We start from the raw sequence: 16,780 nt of genomic DNA, 5'->3' as shown, positions 1-16,780 counted from the left end.
TTTCAGCGTCAGAGAAGGCTGGTGGGTGATTAGGGGGCGCGTCCGGTATAATCAATGGGGGCATTTGGGTTACTGCGTCCATTTTAAAAGACCTAATAAGTTGCCAATAAGCCGTGTGGTTCGGGGTGATCTCTTTAAGGAGATTTTCCCATCTTTCATTTCTAAAGTCCTTTACACCTTTCTTGAAGTCCTTAGTAAGCTTATTGACTGCAGCCTTGTGTTGTGGTGAGGGCCATATATCGTAGGCCCTTATGGCAGCGTTTTTCTTTCTTTTCAAGACTTGCAGATGAGGCGGCAGCTTCCATCTGTTGTAATCAGCTTCATCCGTTACCTGTTTGCTGTGACGGGCTATCAGCTCTGATAACCCTGTGGTCAAATAAGAAATAGCTCTATCCGTGTCTTCTCTGGACGCGATGTTAGTCGGGAGGTTCCTAATCAGGTCTGGGTCTTCCCCCGACAGCTCTTTACTGACACCATCCCAGTCCGTGACTAGTTTGGTATCAGGGGTGGCCGACAGGGAGGGACCCAGTTTAAGAATAACAGGTCTGTGGTCTGAGGACATTTCATGGACGACTTCGATTGAACGAAATCTCAGGGCAATATTTCTAAGAAGGAATATATCTAAAATATCAGAGGAGTGTCTAACATCAGCCGGAAAATGGGTGGGCTCTAGTGGGGCTATAATGTCTGCTTTCAGTACGCTTGTGTCTTTCGCTGTCGATGTTAGTTTGTATAACTCCCTGCCGTTCCCGTTAGTCACTCCGCAGTTCCACAGAACGTGCTTTGCGTTCAGATCACCAGCCACAATGACTGATTCACTCAACCCAAAGACGCCCTCCAGGTCTGACCGCAGAATGGCCTTGGTAGGGGGGATGTATGCTGACACTAATATTATAGCTTGGTGGCCAGTCATAGCTAGCCGGCAAGCTGAGACTTCCAGTATAATGAGATTGGGTACTTGAACAGGTGAGCAGTGAAGAGATTTTTTAAAATAAATTAGAGTCCCACCGCCTCTTCCGCCTATGCGGTCATTTCTAATAATATTGTAGTTCGCTACCTTAGGGGCCCTGTGGGCTGGTTTTAAAAAGGTTTCCTGAATCAGCAGTATATCTAAGTTTTGTTCCCTAAGGTGACTACTAATTTCATCACGTTTTTCTTTGATACTATTTGCATTGAATATACCTACAGTTAGGGAGCGCGGGGCTGTTCTGGCGTTTGCAGTGGGAACGATTCTCGACGGTGTACTATCCATTATGGGTTAATAAAACTTTTGAGTTGCCTGACTCGTCTCGTCTGCTTTTCGGGAGGTATGAGATGCCTTTCCATCCCTTTTGGGGATTTTTGGCGATTTCGAATCGCCGCCCGTGACTGCGGGCGGGTCTATTTAGTGCCCTTTTTCTAAGGGCGGGGGCTTCATGGCCATAGCTAGCCATGCGAGTGGCCTGTCATGGCAATTTTGTCCCTCGGTGGCCTGTCAGTGGCTTAATGGACTGCGGGATCCTTAACCACTGTCCGGCGTTTCTTCTTCGTGCGCACGGCTCTGGGGAGCTGGCGCAGTCTGCGGCGGTTATCCGGCGGGCGTGTGTGCAGCGGCGCGATGCCCTGAAGGTGATGGTGTCTTGAGGGGTCGGCGCGCTCGAACATGTTTGTTGAGAGGTGGCTCACGAAGGCGTCCAGGCTCTGCCACTTCAGGCCTCGATGGATGTCTACGTTTCGCACGTAGCGGGGGGCATTTACTATGGTGCGCAGGGCCGCATTCTCCTGCGCACGCAGTCTCTTCTTGTTTGTTTCAGCCACCAGGGCGTACCATGCTGGAGCTGCGTACGTCAGGCGGGACCGTATGTAGGTTTTGTAGACCCCCAGCTTCGTGCGACGGGGGAGGCTGCTGCAGAGCACTGGACGGAGCAGGGTTCGTGCGCATTTCGCGCGCCGGACCACCTCGTCCACGTGTGGCTTCATGGTGAACCGCCGGTCGAGGGTTACACCCAGGTACTTGACCTGGGGCAACCATTCGATCTGTTCGCCGTGCAGGCGAAGCGGCGGAGGGAGGGAGTTGCCTGAACGGCGGGGGGCGGTATTTATAGGCGCGCGCCCCACCATAGCCACTTAGGCCACGCCTACTTAAGACGTGGGTGTTACGTGCAGAGTCAGTTTTCCTTTATTCGACCAATAAGCTTACGCTATTACATATTATTGGGGAATGGGTAAAATATATTTATTAGGAACATTTATTACTTTTTACTTAAAACTACGCATATAATACAAATAATATTATTAATAACACAATATAAGTTAAAAATACACATGAAAGTAAAGGGTACATAAAACATAATAAAAAGGCTTAAAACTAACATGCTTAATTTTAATGAGCTATACACGACACAATAGTTCGCTTAAAACTCAGCGCGTACGTGTTTCTTTCTTGCTGTCTGAGTTAAGCAATAGTTCGCTTGAAACTCAGCGCGTACGTGTTTCTTTCTTCATTCGGCAGCGAAGGACCAAATTGACGAGCGTAGACTGTAGCTTTTTTCTTTGTTTGTTCTCCGAAGTGAAGAAGTCAGCTGTTACCTCCAATTTACCACCAATTACCGGGATGTGTTTATGTGAAATAAAAACACATATTTAAGTTTAATAATACTGGAGAGTGTTCAAGCTAAGTGCTTGGGTGGGTGAGTAAAACTCTCTGAATAAGCTTTTTTTTTTAACTGTTCGCTGCAACATTCCGAAGAATTTGGCTGGAGGTCCTGGCTGCGGCTGGGAGGGCTCCGTGTTTGGGCCTCCCGAATAATGTTTGCCGATAAATGTTTGTGAAGAACACGCGCACTCGGAGCGCGCGGGCGCTGCGAGGCAGTGTGTGGGTGAGTCCGTGTTTAAATAGTTGTCTTGAAAGGTGTAGAGTGTAGTGTGATTTCAACTACTCGGTGCGGGTGCACCGAGTAGTTGAGTGTCGTCGTGAAGTGTAGCTGTGTTTCGCGGTGGTCGACCACGTCGTCGGATACGAGGTCGAGTGTGGGCGTCAACTGTCGTGTCGTTAGTCGTGTCTTGTCTGTCTTGTCCATTTGTCTATAGTCTGAGTCATGTAGTCTGTCGTGTCGTTTAGGACGTCCTTGGGGCGGCGAACCGCGCTCCCTTTCTGTTGTTGTCTGCAGTTTGTTGCTGTTTTAGTCGTCACTTGTCTGTCTCCTGTCGTGATTCTGAATAAGCTTTTTTTTTTGGAGTTTTCTAAGTTAGGAGGTTCCTCCTTTTACTATTGCAATAACGCCGGGGCGTCCCGGAGGGACGCACTGGGGGAAGAAGTTGGTGCCTGAGTCCAGAAGGGATACGGGTCTTTATTGTGTGGATGTTAATATGAGTCAGTGAGTCAGTCAGTAATAAAACTGCGTTGGAAGGTATATGTCGATATAGTCTGTAAGTAGGTTGGTTACATGAAATTGAACAGTGGAGTGAAGGACATCAACCTGGCTCGTAGGGCGGAGCCGGGGATGACCGACTGTCGGGTCCCGGGCTCTTACCCACACTCCTTTTTGTGATGTTTGGTACCTGCAAGAAGGAGCACGCAAGACAGCACCCGTTTCCTTAAGTTTAGTTGGTAAAGAGTCAAATTCCTCTTCTGATACGTTTGACACATCAGTTGACGGACCTACAGGAAAGCGCCTAGGCGGGTTGAACGAACCTTTATTTATAGCTACCGTGAGCCTATCCTCAGGGTCCTTCAGGACATGCTTAGGGCGTCTATCTTTTGAGGCAGAGACTGGATATGGGGTGTATTTGACCATCTCCCTGATGAGGGGATTGGGGTTGTGGGGTGCTTTATCGAAGTAACGTCTTGATGTCATGTTCATGAAGTGTGCTATGGACGTTATTCGTAGATCCCTGTGGAGGTCGGCCACTCTGACATAAATCGGAGCGTCGACTGCACTCCTCAGGAATCTATTCTGCAAGATCTGGAACTTTTCGAGACGATGCTTCGATACGTGTGCAAAGACAACACTAGCGTAAGTTATGATGGGTCTCACACATGTTTTGTATATGGTTAGTTTATTTCTAGTGGCCATTTTGCTACGAGGGTTTACCATTGGATGGAGTCGCCCCATTACAAAGGCCGCCCTGTCACGAACGGTCTTAATGTGGGACTTGAAATTAAGCTGTCTGTCTGGGGTGACCCCTAAATATTTTGTTTGTTCAGTCCATTTTATGGGCCTGCCGTAGAGTTGGATGGGCGGATGCGATTCCAGTTATTTGGTGTAATTAAATTTCTTTCTAGAGAAGAGAACAGCAGCGCTTTTGTCTGGATTTACCTCAATTCTCCAACGGTCGAACTAACTCCCAAGAGAGTCGATAGCCCGCTGGAGAAGCGAGGTCAATCTTGAGGGGATGTGGGAGGAGGCATAGATTGCGGTGTCGTCGGCAAATAGGGAATAGTGGACTCCTGGGATCTTGGGGAGGTCATTAACATAGAGGGCAAAGAGTATGGGAGACAGGACCGAGCCCTGTGGGACTCCCGCTCTCACCGGGTGACGAACCGAAAGGGTTCTTTCGACTCTGTAGCTAAAGCATCGTTCCGACAAGAAGTCTCGCAGGATGTGAACGAGACTGTCTGGCACTTGGAGCTCGAGCAGCTTGTAGAGCAAGCCGCTGTGCCATACTTTGTCGAATGCTTTAGCTACGTCTAGGAATATGGCTCCTGTTGGAACCCCCTTCCAGCTCGTCAGCCAGTAGAGAATGTGTTCTGTTATGCGATGTACTTGGTGAATACACGAGTGTTGGGCTCTGAACCCGAATTGTTCTTGTATTAATAGATCCCTGGAGTTCACCTCCTCCATCAACCGTATATGGATAATTTTTTCATACAGTTTGCCTAACGTATTTAAAAGGGAGATAGGTCTGTAGTTTGCTGTCTGAATAAGTTTTTTTTATCTGGATTTTTTAAGCCGAGCCGCGCAGGGCTCTTATGCTTAACGTCGGAAATGTACATACGCCCTTAAGGCGCAGCAATATACAAAAACTTAAAACTAATAGTGACACATGGTACGAGCTCCTCCCGTTAGGGGCTCATGGTGAAGAACTCGAACGGGTCACTCTCTTCCCGCGCAGGGGAAGCTGCTTGAGTGGAGACGGCAGCAGCCGCTCCAGAGGTAGCTTTGGCTGTTTTTGGTAAAGGCGGCAGGCGAGAGCGCCGCTCTATTTTAGGTCGATATACTCTAGGTTGAGGGTGTATGCCACCCAGCACTACCGACGATAATGATGGTGGGGGCGGGTCTGAAGGATAGGGAAGTGGTGGTGGTAGAGGGAGAGGTTGGACTACCTCCGCTGCCGTAACAGCAGAGCCCCCCCCCCCCCCGCCTTTTATTCCGGAGTTCATTAATTATTTGCTCCTCCACCTCCTGGGCCTTTGTTATTTCGTCATCGCTGTCTAGTAGGACATTTCTAGGTCTCCTCTTGAATCTATTGGCATGTGGGTTTTTCTTATAGTTGCCAAACTTTTTGATTACGGGGTTTGCATGGTTATCAACGTTTTCATTAACTTCTTTGAAAAAAGCTTCATGAAGCGTCTCACTGTGGGTATTTTAAGGTCTCTGTGTAAGTTTAAATTACTGACGTACCACGGCGCACCTACGGCACGCCGCAGTAGTTTGTTCTGTAAGGTCTGTAATGATTTTATGTTTTTATTAGAAGCATGTGCGAAGGCAGTGCAGGCGTAGCCGAACACTGGCCTTATGCACGTCTTGTATAATGTCAGTTTATTTCGCGTTGTCATTGTGCTGTACTTTCCTATGATAACGTTCATTCTACTTGCAAAAAAGGCAGCTCTGTCCTTGACCTTCTTTATGTGTTGGCAGAAGTTTAGACGTCTGTCGAGGTATACCCCGAGGTACCTCGCTACAGGTACCCAGGGTATAGGGGTGTCATGTAGTTTGATGCTCCCATGGGCAGATGTTAGTGCCTGATAGTTTGCACGCCTGGTGAAATGATGTGTATTTGTATATACCTATACGTAGTTATAGGGCGGTTGCGCCGACTGCTTAACCAGTAATAAACTAGCTTGCGAACTAAACGGTTGTTTCACTCATACATCTCAGTGTCGAACGAGGATTCTGAAGTACCCGCGCTAAGTGAAAATAAATAAATAATGGCTTATTTTGGAAATTTAGGGAATTTCGATCACAAAACTGGTGAATGGCAGATATTTCACAGCACATTAAAGCAATTTTTTGTGGTGAATAAAGTTGTGGATGAAGAGGACAAGCGCGCCCTTTTGTTCACTCTCATGACAGACGAAACCTACCGCTTACTTGCCGTTTACTTGGCTCATCCAAAGGAATTAGAGGAGCTCGAGTTCAACGAGCTAGTGAAATTACTCGACGGCCACTTCAAGAAAAAGCAGTGTACGTACGCTGATAAGGCCAAGTTTTATGCTGCGACGAGAGTACCAAGCGAGACTTTAGGGGACTGGGCGGCGCGATTAAGAGGATTGGCAACTTATTGCAATTTTGGCGCAGCCCTGGAAGCGAATTTAGCAGATCGTTTCATCCTAGGCTTGGGCTCGGGGCCCGAGCGTGATAAATTATTTGAAAAAACGGCTACCCTTTCGATGGCGGAGGCTCTGGAGATTGCAGAGAAAGCAGCGGTCGCTAGGGAAGCGAAGACGGAGATGGCGGCAACTGTCAAGGAAGAGCCCATATTTTATGGGGCTAGTGGAAATGGGCACGGCCGAGGCGGCTGGAACAAAGGGCATCGCGGCCGTAGCAACAGCGGTGGCGGCAACCGGCCGGCCGGAGGCGACCAGGGGCAGCGAGATGATTTCCGTTGTGCCGTTTGTGGAATGAGAAACCATGATGTAGATAGTTGCCGTTACAAGAATTATCGATGCCAGAAATGTGGAGTTATAGGACATTTAAAAAAAGTATGTAAAAGCAAGATTACGCGAGTGAACTGCATCGCCACTGAACGGGAGGAAAACTTGACCGAAGGAGCTGAGCAGTGTTGTAGGGAGTGCCAAAACTTTAATTTAAGGTAGGTACGTGCCTAATATTAAACCAATTATCTTCGATGTGATTTTAGATGGTAAAAATTTATCCATGGAACTAGATTGCGGTTCAGGAGTGTGCGTCATTTCAGACAGTTTGTATTACGAGATGTTTTCTGAGTACCAATTACAAAAATGTGACCTTAAGATGTGTTTTTACACAGGCCATCATATCTCGCCACTCGGCTGTTTTCAAATAGGGGCTACTTACAACAATAGAACCGAGAAAATTAATATATTTGTTGTAATTTACGGTGGCCCGCCCTTGCTTGGTCGAGATTTTATGGCCGCCTTTGACTTGATTGTAACAACAAAGACACCTAAATAGTATTGGAAATGATAATGATGTACACCAATTGTTAGAACAATATCCTGACGTTTGGCGTGATGAACTCGGTTCATTTAACAAGTTCAAGGTCACCTTGCGTCTCAAGGAAAATTCATACCCAAATTTTTTTAAACCACGGTCTGTTCCCTTTGCCTTAAAAGCCAAGGTAGAGGAAGAACTGGATAGGTTAGTAAAGTTAGGTATTTTAGTTCCCGTGAATTACTCAAATTACGCTACCCCTATAGTGCCTGTGCTTAAAGAAAATGGTAAAGTTAGGATAGCTGGCGATTTTTCCGTGACATTAAATAAGGATTTGGTAATTGACAAGTACCCTCTACCTCGAATAGAGGAGGTTTTCGCCAAGTTAGGCGGTGGCGAACATTACAGCAAAATAGACCTTAAAAATGCATACCTATAACCAGTTTTTATTGGATGACTCATCACAGGAACTCACAACCATAAATACCTCGAGAGGATTATTTAAATATACACCATTAGTGTACGGCTTGGCTAACGCGCCGGCGATTTTCCAAAAATCTATGGAAACCCTTCTCACAGGTATTGAGGGTGTGAGTTGCTGGCTTGATGACATTTGTGTAACAGGGCCCAATAAAAAGGTGCATTTGGAAAGGTTAAATTTGGTTTTAAATAGATTAAACGATGCGGGGCTGCGTTTACAAAAAGAAAAATGTGAATTTTTCAAAACTAGTGTCACCTATTTAGGGTATGTTATTAATAAAGACGGCCTACAGACATGTTCCACTAAGGTTGACGCCATTTTAAAGGCACCAGAGCCAACAAACGTGACAGAGGTGCAGTCGTTTCTAGGTTTAGTTAATTACTACAGAAACTTTATTCCTAATGCTTCGGCGTTAATGAGTCCCTTACACGAGCTGTTACGTGCAGGAGCTGAATGGAAATCGGGAGAGCGGCAGCGGGACGCCGTGCGCGCGGTGCGCCGCGAGCTGGCCTCGGAGCGCGTGCTGGCACACTTCGAGCTCAGCGCGCAGCTGGTTCTCAGCGCTGACGCCGGACCCGGGGGCCTCGGCGCACTTTTGGCACAACGGGCCGCCGACGGACAGGAGAGACCGCTGGCGTTTGCATCCCGCTCCCTCACCTCCAGCGAACGTAACTATAGTCAGATCCAGAAAGAGGCGGCAGCCTTGATTTTCGCTGTAAAGCGTTTTCATCAATTCCTATACGGCCGTAGCGAACCATTCGTTCTAAAAACCGACCACAGGCCGTTAGTTTCGATTTTCAATCCCCAAACTGGAATATCAGCCACGACAGCCTTACGTCTTCAGAGGTACGCTATTATATTGTCGGCATATAACTACACTGTGCAATGTTTCTAGCAGTAATAAGTAGCAGACTATTTTTCCCGCTCGCTCGTGGCGGACACGTACAGCGATAGTGATAAGGAATTCGATTCGTTATGTGCACAAAATTTTTTAGATTCGGTTTCATCCGCGGTAACCGCGCATGATATTAAAATGGCTACCGAGGTCGATTCGACTCTTCAAACGGTAATTAAATATATGAACAAGGGTTGGCCGCGTAAAATCAATTGTAAATCGGTCCAGCCTTATTATAATTGCAGAACCGATTTACAATTTGAAAATGGATCCTTATTGCGAGGGCATAAAGTCGTAATTCCAGTATCACTCAGGGGTCGCATGTTAAGCGAACTGCATAGCACGCACTTAGGTATTGTTAAAATGAAATGCGCAGCGCGCAGTAGGATGTGGCGGCCGGGTATCGACCAGGACATCGAGCGCTGCGCGGGCGCATGCCAGGCTTGCGTGGCGCTGCGGCCGGCCCCGCCGCGGGAGCCGCCCGCGCCGTGGCCGCGCGCGCCCGGGCCCTGGCACCGGGTACACATCGATTATATGACGATAGGGCAAAGGCACTGACAATCCAACCTCTAGACTGAGCTTAGGCCAATTCTTTCATGAAACCGATGCTGCCAAAAATACGGGGGTGCGGGGGGACGAGGTGAGCGAATCCCGTGCCGTGATTGGTCCGTTCAAGGACACGGACCAATCACGGCACGGGATTGACTCGAAGATGGAGTAACGCTACCGTATGTGTGGCAGAGGGGGTAGCGCGACTATGCTATGTCTAGAGGTTGGATTGTCTGTGGGCAAAGGCTATATTTGATTGTGGTCGATTCTTATAGTAAATGGGTGGAATGTCTACACATGCCAAATGGTACTAGCACACAATCATTAATAACGAAATTAAAGTACATTTTCTCAGTATTCGGTATACCTAAAGTTTTAATATCGGATAACGATGTAAAAATTCATTGCGCTGAATTTAGGTCATTTTGTTCTAACAATGGTATAAAATATATGAATTCGCCGGTGTATCACCCCAATAGTAACTGTGAGTGTTAGGCCCTATTTTCTTAAATCGTAGCAGGTACGTAGGGGGGGGTGTGGACTGTATAGGCTTCTTGACATAGGCGGGATGAAGTAATGAAACAACGTAGCTGGAGTATCTTCAGATCAGAGGCAGGAGGGTCGAGGTCGGAGAGGGTTTCTTCTTTTCCTTTTAGTGTTTCCTGCTCGGCTGCTGGTTGCGTAATGACGCGGTGCGGGCGGCGCGCGCTTCTTTTATTGGCCTCTATTTTATGTGCCTCGCCCCCCGCACCGCGCATGCCGCGCCTGCGCAGTTCGTACCTGCGCAGTGAGTGCGCGCATGCGCCCTCTCTTTCTTTCGACCCTCTCACTCTCTTTCTTTATTTAAGTAAATTATCTTAAATCCTATATTACACTTGTTTTATTCTAATAAGACTCTACCTAACCTATTTATTTCTTATAAGATTCCTATTGGCAGAGTGAGCCTTTCCTTTGTGGCCCATTCTCTGCCCTATATTCGTATTACTGAACTACTGAGGTATTAAAAGACGGCGAGATCATATTTTTATTCTACAATTTAGGTACTTATGTTAACGTCTTAAAACTACTTATTTATTTCACTTATTCTAATTACAACTTTATACCGCGTCGTGTACATTTCTCCCGCCGTCGCCTTGCGATCCTACTGGTAGCACGACGATCTTCTTGGTAGGCCGCCTCAGCACGTGTCCCCGGCTGGTGGTGACGTCGACGACTCGTACTACGCCATCCTTGCCCGGGTACGTCTTCGTTACTATCCCACGCGGCCATGTGTTGCGGGGGAGGTTGTTGTCGCATATGATGACGACGTCGCCGACGGCCGGGGGAACTCCGCCTTCGTAGGGCTCCCGCCGGTGTTGGAGTAGCGGCGCGTACTCGCGGACCCAGCGCTGCCAGAAGGTGTCGGCCAGCTGCTGGGCGCGCTTCCAGTGTTGTCGCGCGCTCGTGTCGCTCTCTTCAAAGGTGCCAGGCGCAGGTGAGTAGCAGTCTGGCCCGAGCAGGATCATGTTCGGAGTCAGGGCCGGCGGGTCCTCGGGGTCCACGGCCACATAGGTGAGGGGCCTGGAGTTGACGGTCGCTTCCGCCTCGGCGAGCAGGGTCTGCAGGGTCTCGTCGCTCGGGTACTTCTCGTGCAGCGTGGCCTTCATGGCCTCCTTCACCGTGCGCACCATGCGTTCCCACACGCCCGCCATGAATGGGGCGGCGGGGGGCAGGAAGCGCCAGTTAATGCGGCGCGCGTGGGCGGCGTCCCTCATGGCCTCCGTCAGCTCGCAGTGGGCTCCTCGGAAGGCGGTGCCGTTGTCACTCCATAGTTCGGTGGGGCACCCGCGCCGGGCAATGAAGCGGCGCAGTGCGTTGATGGCTGAGTCGGTCCTCAGCGAGACGACCATCTCCAGGTGTACGGCCCTCGACGTCAAACAGGTGAACAGCGCGACGTACCTTTTTTCTCTATGGCGGCCTACTGTCACTTCTTGCGGCCCGTAGTAGTCTAGGCCCGTAAACGTAAAGGGCCTAACGTGATGGGCTAGGCGCGCCGCCGGTAGGTCGCCGGTCGACGGGGCTGCGGGCTTCGCGCGCCGCAATCGACACCTCGGGCACTGGGCGATCACTTGTTTCACTGTCGGCCGTATTTTCACTATATGTACCCGCTGTCGTAGCTCGTTGACCACTATCTCGGTGCCGCCGTGATGTAGCTGCTCGTGCACGTGCGAAACATACAATTTTGTATAATGATGTTTCCCGTGTAGCACTATAGGTCGCACCGTTTCCTCTTGAATATCGCCGGCCGCTATTCTCCCTCGTAGGCGTATAATGCGATCTTCATCTAGGTAAACACTCAGCTTGGCTAGTCGGTCGTCCTTGTCTGGCGCGCGGTCGCTCGCTATGCGCCCTCTCTCTTTCTCGTAGCTATCTTCTTGCGAGGCGCGCACTAACAGCTTCTCGGCGTCGTTTAGGTATTTAGCTTCTAACACTAAGTACTTCTTTTCTTCTTGTGGCTGTGCAGCGGCAGGTCTGGCGGGCACGCGTGTATGTGTCGTGCGCTTGTTCCAGGCTCCATCTTGCGTCTCATTCGCGCGCGTCCGTTTGCGCCTGGCGGCCGCGATAAGTTGTGTCGCGGGCCGGGCGGGTTCACTGGGTCGCGGGCGCGCGAGGTCGATGAACTGTAGCACGCGCGCGGTCGCTCGTACTAGCCGCGTCCACTTAGAGAAGCGCTCGAACTTAGGTATCGCCGCGTGTTTATCTTGAGGCACTGTAACTGCAGCGGCGCACGTTTCTTTTTCTTCACCGGTCACGGGAACTTCGACCTTATTCTCACGGGGCCAGGTCTCTTCTTGCTCGTACAGAAAGGACGGGCCTACGAACCATCTGTGGCTCGTATCGAAGTCAGCTGGTGTGGCGCGGGTCGCGTCGTCGGCTACGTTGTGTGCTGTCGGTACCCATCGCCACTCGTTCTTCTTAGTGTGATCTTCTATCTCGGCGAGTCTGTGGGCCACGAACGTCTTGAATGTGCGGGGCTCGGCGCGTATCCATGCTAGCGCCGTGCGGGAGTCGCTCCAGTATGTTTTCGAAGCGATCTCGAAGTCGTGCTCTTCTAACACTGTGTTTGCTAGCCGTACGCCTAGGACGGCCGCCTGTAGCTCCAGTCTAGGTATGGAGATAGGCTTCCTAGGTGTGACGCGGCTTTTGGCGGCGGCTAGGGCTATTTTCACTGAGCCGTCGGCCCGCGTCATCCTCCAGTACACTGCGGCGGCGTAGGCTTCCTCACTCGCGTCGACGAACGTGTGTAGCTCGCGGGCGGCGGCGGGCGTAGCGTCGTAACACCTAGGTATTTTTAGGGTACCTAGGTCTCGCAATTGTTGTAGCCAGTCACTCCAACGCGCGCGCAGCTCCTCCGGTATAGTCTCGTCCCAGCCCGTGCTATGTTGCCACGTATCTTGCATGATTCGCTTGGCCGGCGTCGTAATGGGCGATATGAGGCCGAGTGGGTCAAATATCGACATTATGATGCTGAGTGCTTCCCTTTTCGTCGGAGGCCGGCGGTCGTCGATCACTTCTGGCTGAGCTCTTCTTGTGTTGAGTCGAAAGCGTATACTGTCTTCGTTCGTGTCCCATAGCAGGCCGAGCGTTTTTTCTATCTCGCTCCCGCCGATGGGGACAGTACTTCCCTCTCGCTCTTCGGAGTCCGCGACGTCACTTATTGCTTCTTTTTTGTTTGTGGCCCACCCACGCAGTTGAAACTGGGCTTGCTTGTGCACGTAGTCGACGTCTCTGGTAACTTGTCTTGCCTCTTCTATTGTGTTGAAGCTTTGCAGATAGTCGTCCATGTAGTGATTTCGCTCGATCGCTCGCGCAGCCTCCGGGTACTGAGTGGCGTGTTCTCGTGCATTCCTATTTTTTATGTATAGGGCAGTGCACGGCGATGACGACGCGCCGAATATGACGGACGTCATGCGGTACTCTTCTGGTTCCCCGTCGCGGCGGTCGCCCCGCCACAGGAAGCGTAGGGCGTCCCTGTCCTCTTCGCGTATCTTGATCTGCATGAACATCTCTTTCAGGTCAGCTGAGACTGCGATGCTGTGTTGTCTAAACTTCATGATGACGCCGGGTAGCGATTGCAGGAAATCTGGGCCCGCGTGCAGCATGTCGTTGAGGCTGCGGCCGTGTGAGGTGGCCGCTGCGTCATGGACCAGTCTTCGGCTTCTCTGGATTGCAGACCGCGAAGTGAGGTAGGTACCACGTCCGCTCGCTAGGTGGCGTGGTCGCGCGCTCGGCGTAGCTCGATGTAAGCAGATTGTTGACGCGTTCTTCATATTGCTGTTTCAGGTTCGCGTCACGACCAGCTTCCTCTCGAGTGTGTGTAGCCGCTTGAGAGCGTCGTTGCGGTTGTTCGGTATTCTTTCTGTCTCGTTGCGCCACAGCAGCCCGGTCTCGAACCTGCCGTCGGGTAGGCGGCGACTCTTCTCTTCTAATATGCGGAGTGCTTGCTGCTCGGGGTCGCTGCTCGGCCGCCGCGGCTCGATCGCTAGTGACTCGAGTGCGAAATAATTCTTCATTGTTTCTTCTATGTTTTCAGCCGGCCCGGCCCGTGTGAGGTGCGCGCAACAGTACGCGACAGGCTTCGATTTAGTGGTGCGACAGCCGTGAAGTACCCATCCTAGTTGGGTTCTTGATGCGACGAGTTGACCGCGCCGTCCTTTTCTTATCTCGCGTGACACGATCAGCTCCCAGTTGTCTTGACCGATGAGTATTTGTGGGGTAGCATCTCGGTAGGTTAACTTGTGTTTCAGCCCCCTGAGATGCGCGCAGTTGTCTATCTCGCTCACGCCGATTGATTGGGTAGTGAAGCCGAGACTGCCGACGGTGTGCGCGTTCGTAATTCGCTGATCGTCTCTCTCGTGCTTGTTCTTGATGAAGACCTCGACCCTCCTGCTCTGATTGTGCTCCATCTCTTTCCCCCCTACGCCTTGTACCCACATTGGTTCAGTGGGTCCGTCGAGCCCGAGTGCGTCCGCCAGTGCCGAGTCGATGATTGTTACTGTGCTGCCCTCGTCTAGTAGGGCGAACGTGTCTATTGCCGTCCGCGGGCCGCGCAGGGTGACTGGTACTATCTTCAGGTACGCTCGGCTCGCACGCGCCGCCGCGCAGGTGACTTGGTTCACTGCAGAGGCCACCACTTCTTCTGGTTTGTGTGTAGGTGGCTCGGCCGGGGCGGCGGGGGCGTACGTCGACGTCTTCTCGTGGTGTAGTAGGTGATGGTGTCGCATAGGGCAGCCTTGCTGGCCGCAGGGCTTCGCACGGCACGCGAAGCGGCGATGTTTGCTAACGAGGCATCGGTAGCAAATGTTGTGTCTCTTGGCCACTTCCCAGCGCTCGTTCGTGTCGATCTTCTTAAATTGCGGGCACGACGGCAATTGGTGGGTAGCGTGTTCACATAATGGGCACGCCGGCTTCTCTTCTTTTTGTTTCTTGTTAGTGTCGACCGCGGCGGCGTACGTTCGCTCGGGCTTCTTTCTTGCGCTTCTTACTTCTTTATTCTCCGTCGTAACTTCAGGCGGAGCGTAAGGCGTGCACTTGTCGGCTTCGTTTTTTAGAAACTCGGCAATCTTCTTAAGCTCGGGCGTCTCTTCTCTCGTAGTTGCGTAGTCGTACCACTTGTTGCGAAGTATCGGCGTTAGTTTATCGACCATCGATCGCAGTAGCTCCGGGTTGTAGAGGTACTGCGGCTTCTTTAGTATCTCGATAGTCGTGACAGTGTTCGCGACCCGGCTGGCGAATATGCACAGGTCGCGCGGGCTGTCGGTGAGGCGCGGCAGTCCTTTGATCTTCTCCAGTTCATTGACGAGGAGAGCGTCCGGCCTTCCGTATCTTCTTTCTAGTGCTTTGATGACGTCATCGGGGTGCGGCTGGCTGATGAGGAGGGCGCTGACGGCCTCCCAGGCGACACCTTTGAGACTTCTTCTGATACGGGCGACGTTTTCACTCGCGGAGAAGCTGGGCGCGGACTCGTTATACGCGGCCTTAAATTGTAGCCACTCGGTGCACAGGCCACTGAAAGTCGGCCGGTCTGGTATGTACTTCTTGTAGGACTTGCTGGCTTGAATGGCTTCTGTGAGTGCGGCGGTTAGCGATGACACGTCCATCGCACGCTCGGCCTTATGTGGTTCCGGCTGCGCGCGTAATTTAGTGGCGCGCGCAGCGGGTTCGTGCGTGTCTTCTACGTGGGCGGGTTCTAATGCGGTCGCTTGTTCTGGTCGGGTATTGAACCAGTCAGCAATTCGTTGCGGAGCGAGGTCCTCTTCATCTTCTTCCGACTCTTCTCTCGACGATGCAAGGTCTATTCTTTCTTGCTGTATCTTCAATAGCTCCGCTTCGGCTCGAATGCGCTTCAACTCCAGCTCGGCTATCCTCTCTTTGGCCTCCAACCCCGCGAGGAGTCTCTTGCTGGAGGCCTTAGATCGGTGAGACCGAGCGGGTCTAGGTGGCTTCTGGGGCGGCGGCATCAATGCTGGCCGCGGGCGTGGCTCTGATGCCCGACGTGTCGGCAGGACCCCCGGCGCTGCTTGCGTTGCCGGTGGTGTGGGCGTCGGCTTTGCTGGTGCTAGGCGTCTCTTCTGCGTCGGGGCGCGTCTTCTTTGTAGCGCCTGTGCCCGACGTGGTGCCTGTGCCCGACGTGGTGCCTGTGCCCGACGTAGTGCCCGTGCCTGAGGGCCTACCGCGAACCACGTTCGACGTGTTGCCTCTCTGTCGCACTTGTAAATTCGTACGTAAGTGTGACAGGGAGGCAACACATCGAACGTGGTTCGCGGTAGGCCCTCTGACGTGGTGCCGGTGCCCGACGTGGTGCCGGTGCCCGACGTCGTGCCTGTGCCCGACGTGGTGCCCGTGCCCGACGTGGTGCCCGTGCCCGACGTGGTGCCGGTCTGGTCGGTGGTGCGCGTTTCCCCGGAGCTCGGAGTCTTGTCGGTGCCATCTGACGAATTTTCTTCTTCTTCTTTGCCGTGGTTGCTTCTTGTTACTACCATCTTGAAATTTTCTTGCTTCAGAGATCCGGCTTCGACGAGGACCAAACAATGTGAGTGTTAGGCCCTATCTTCTTAAATCGTAGCAGGTACGTAGGGGGGGTGTGGACTGTATAGGCTTCTTGACATAGGCGGGATGGAGTAATAAAACAACGCAGCTGGAGTATCTTCAGAGGCAGGAGGGTCGAGGTCGGAGAGGGTTTCTTCTTTTCCTTTTAGTGTTTCTTGCTCGGCTGCTGGTTGCGTGCGGTGCGCAGCAGCGGTGTCATCTAACACTCCCCCTTTCTGGGGGTGTGAGGAGGCCAAGCTGGCGCTGGATCTTGCGTGCGGCGTGAGTCGGTGAAATGGACGACACGTAGTAAGCCGCGTCGTCCACGAACAGGCCCAGCTTGACGTCGCCGACCACCGGGATGTCGTCAGTGAACCAGGCGTAGCAAGATGGTGATAGACAGCTTCCTTGTGGGACTCCCGCGAGGATCGGGCGTGCTGAGGATAGGGCATC

General features: G+C 51.6%; 3 protein-coding genes across 3 annotated transcripts; 1 reads left to right on the top strand and 2 right to left on the bottom strand.

Moving 5' to 3' along the window:
• The first annotated feature begins 5,965 nt into the window (after positions 1-5,965).
• Positions 5,966-7,254, top strand: LOC134659820 (uncharacterized). Its single transcript, XM_063515525.1, has one exon. The coding sequence runs from the start codon at positions 6,131-6,133 to the stop codon at positions 7,016-7,018; it is 888 nt and encodes a 295-aa protein (XP_063371595.1). The 5' UTR covers positions 5,966-6,130; the 3' UTR covers positions 7,019-7,254.
• A 3,102-nt stretch (positions 7,255-10,356) lies between these two features.
• Positions 10,357-13,569, bottom strand: LOC134659422 (uncharacterized). The gene has a single exon (XM_063515064.1). It carries the CDS (start codon positions 13,567-13,569, stop codon positions 10,357-10,359), a length of 3,213 nt encoding a protein of 1,070 aa, XP_063371134.1.
• A 9-nt stretch (positions 13,570-13,578) lies between these two features.
• On the bottom strand, positions 13,579-15,759 carry LOC134659420 (uncharacterized). The gene has a single exon (XM_063515063.1). The coding sequence runs from the start codon at positions 15,757-15,759 to the stop codon at positions 13,579-13,581; it is 2,181 nt and encodes a 726-aa protein (XP_063371133.1).
• Between the last annotated feature and the right edge of the window lie 1,021 nt (positions 15,760-16,780).

This window comes from Cydia amplana, chromosome 25 (genome assembly GCF_948474715.1).
Source record: "Cydia amplana chromosome 25, ilCydAmpl1.1, whole genome shotgun sequence".
Taxonomy (NCBI): domain Eukaryota; kingdom Metazoa; phylum Arthropoda; class Insecta; order Lepidoptera; family Tortricidae; genus Cydia; species Cydia amplana.
The sequence above is the reverse complement of the archived record's forward strand: the minus strand, read 5'-3'. Positions and strand labels throughout refer to the sequence as shown.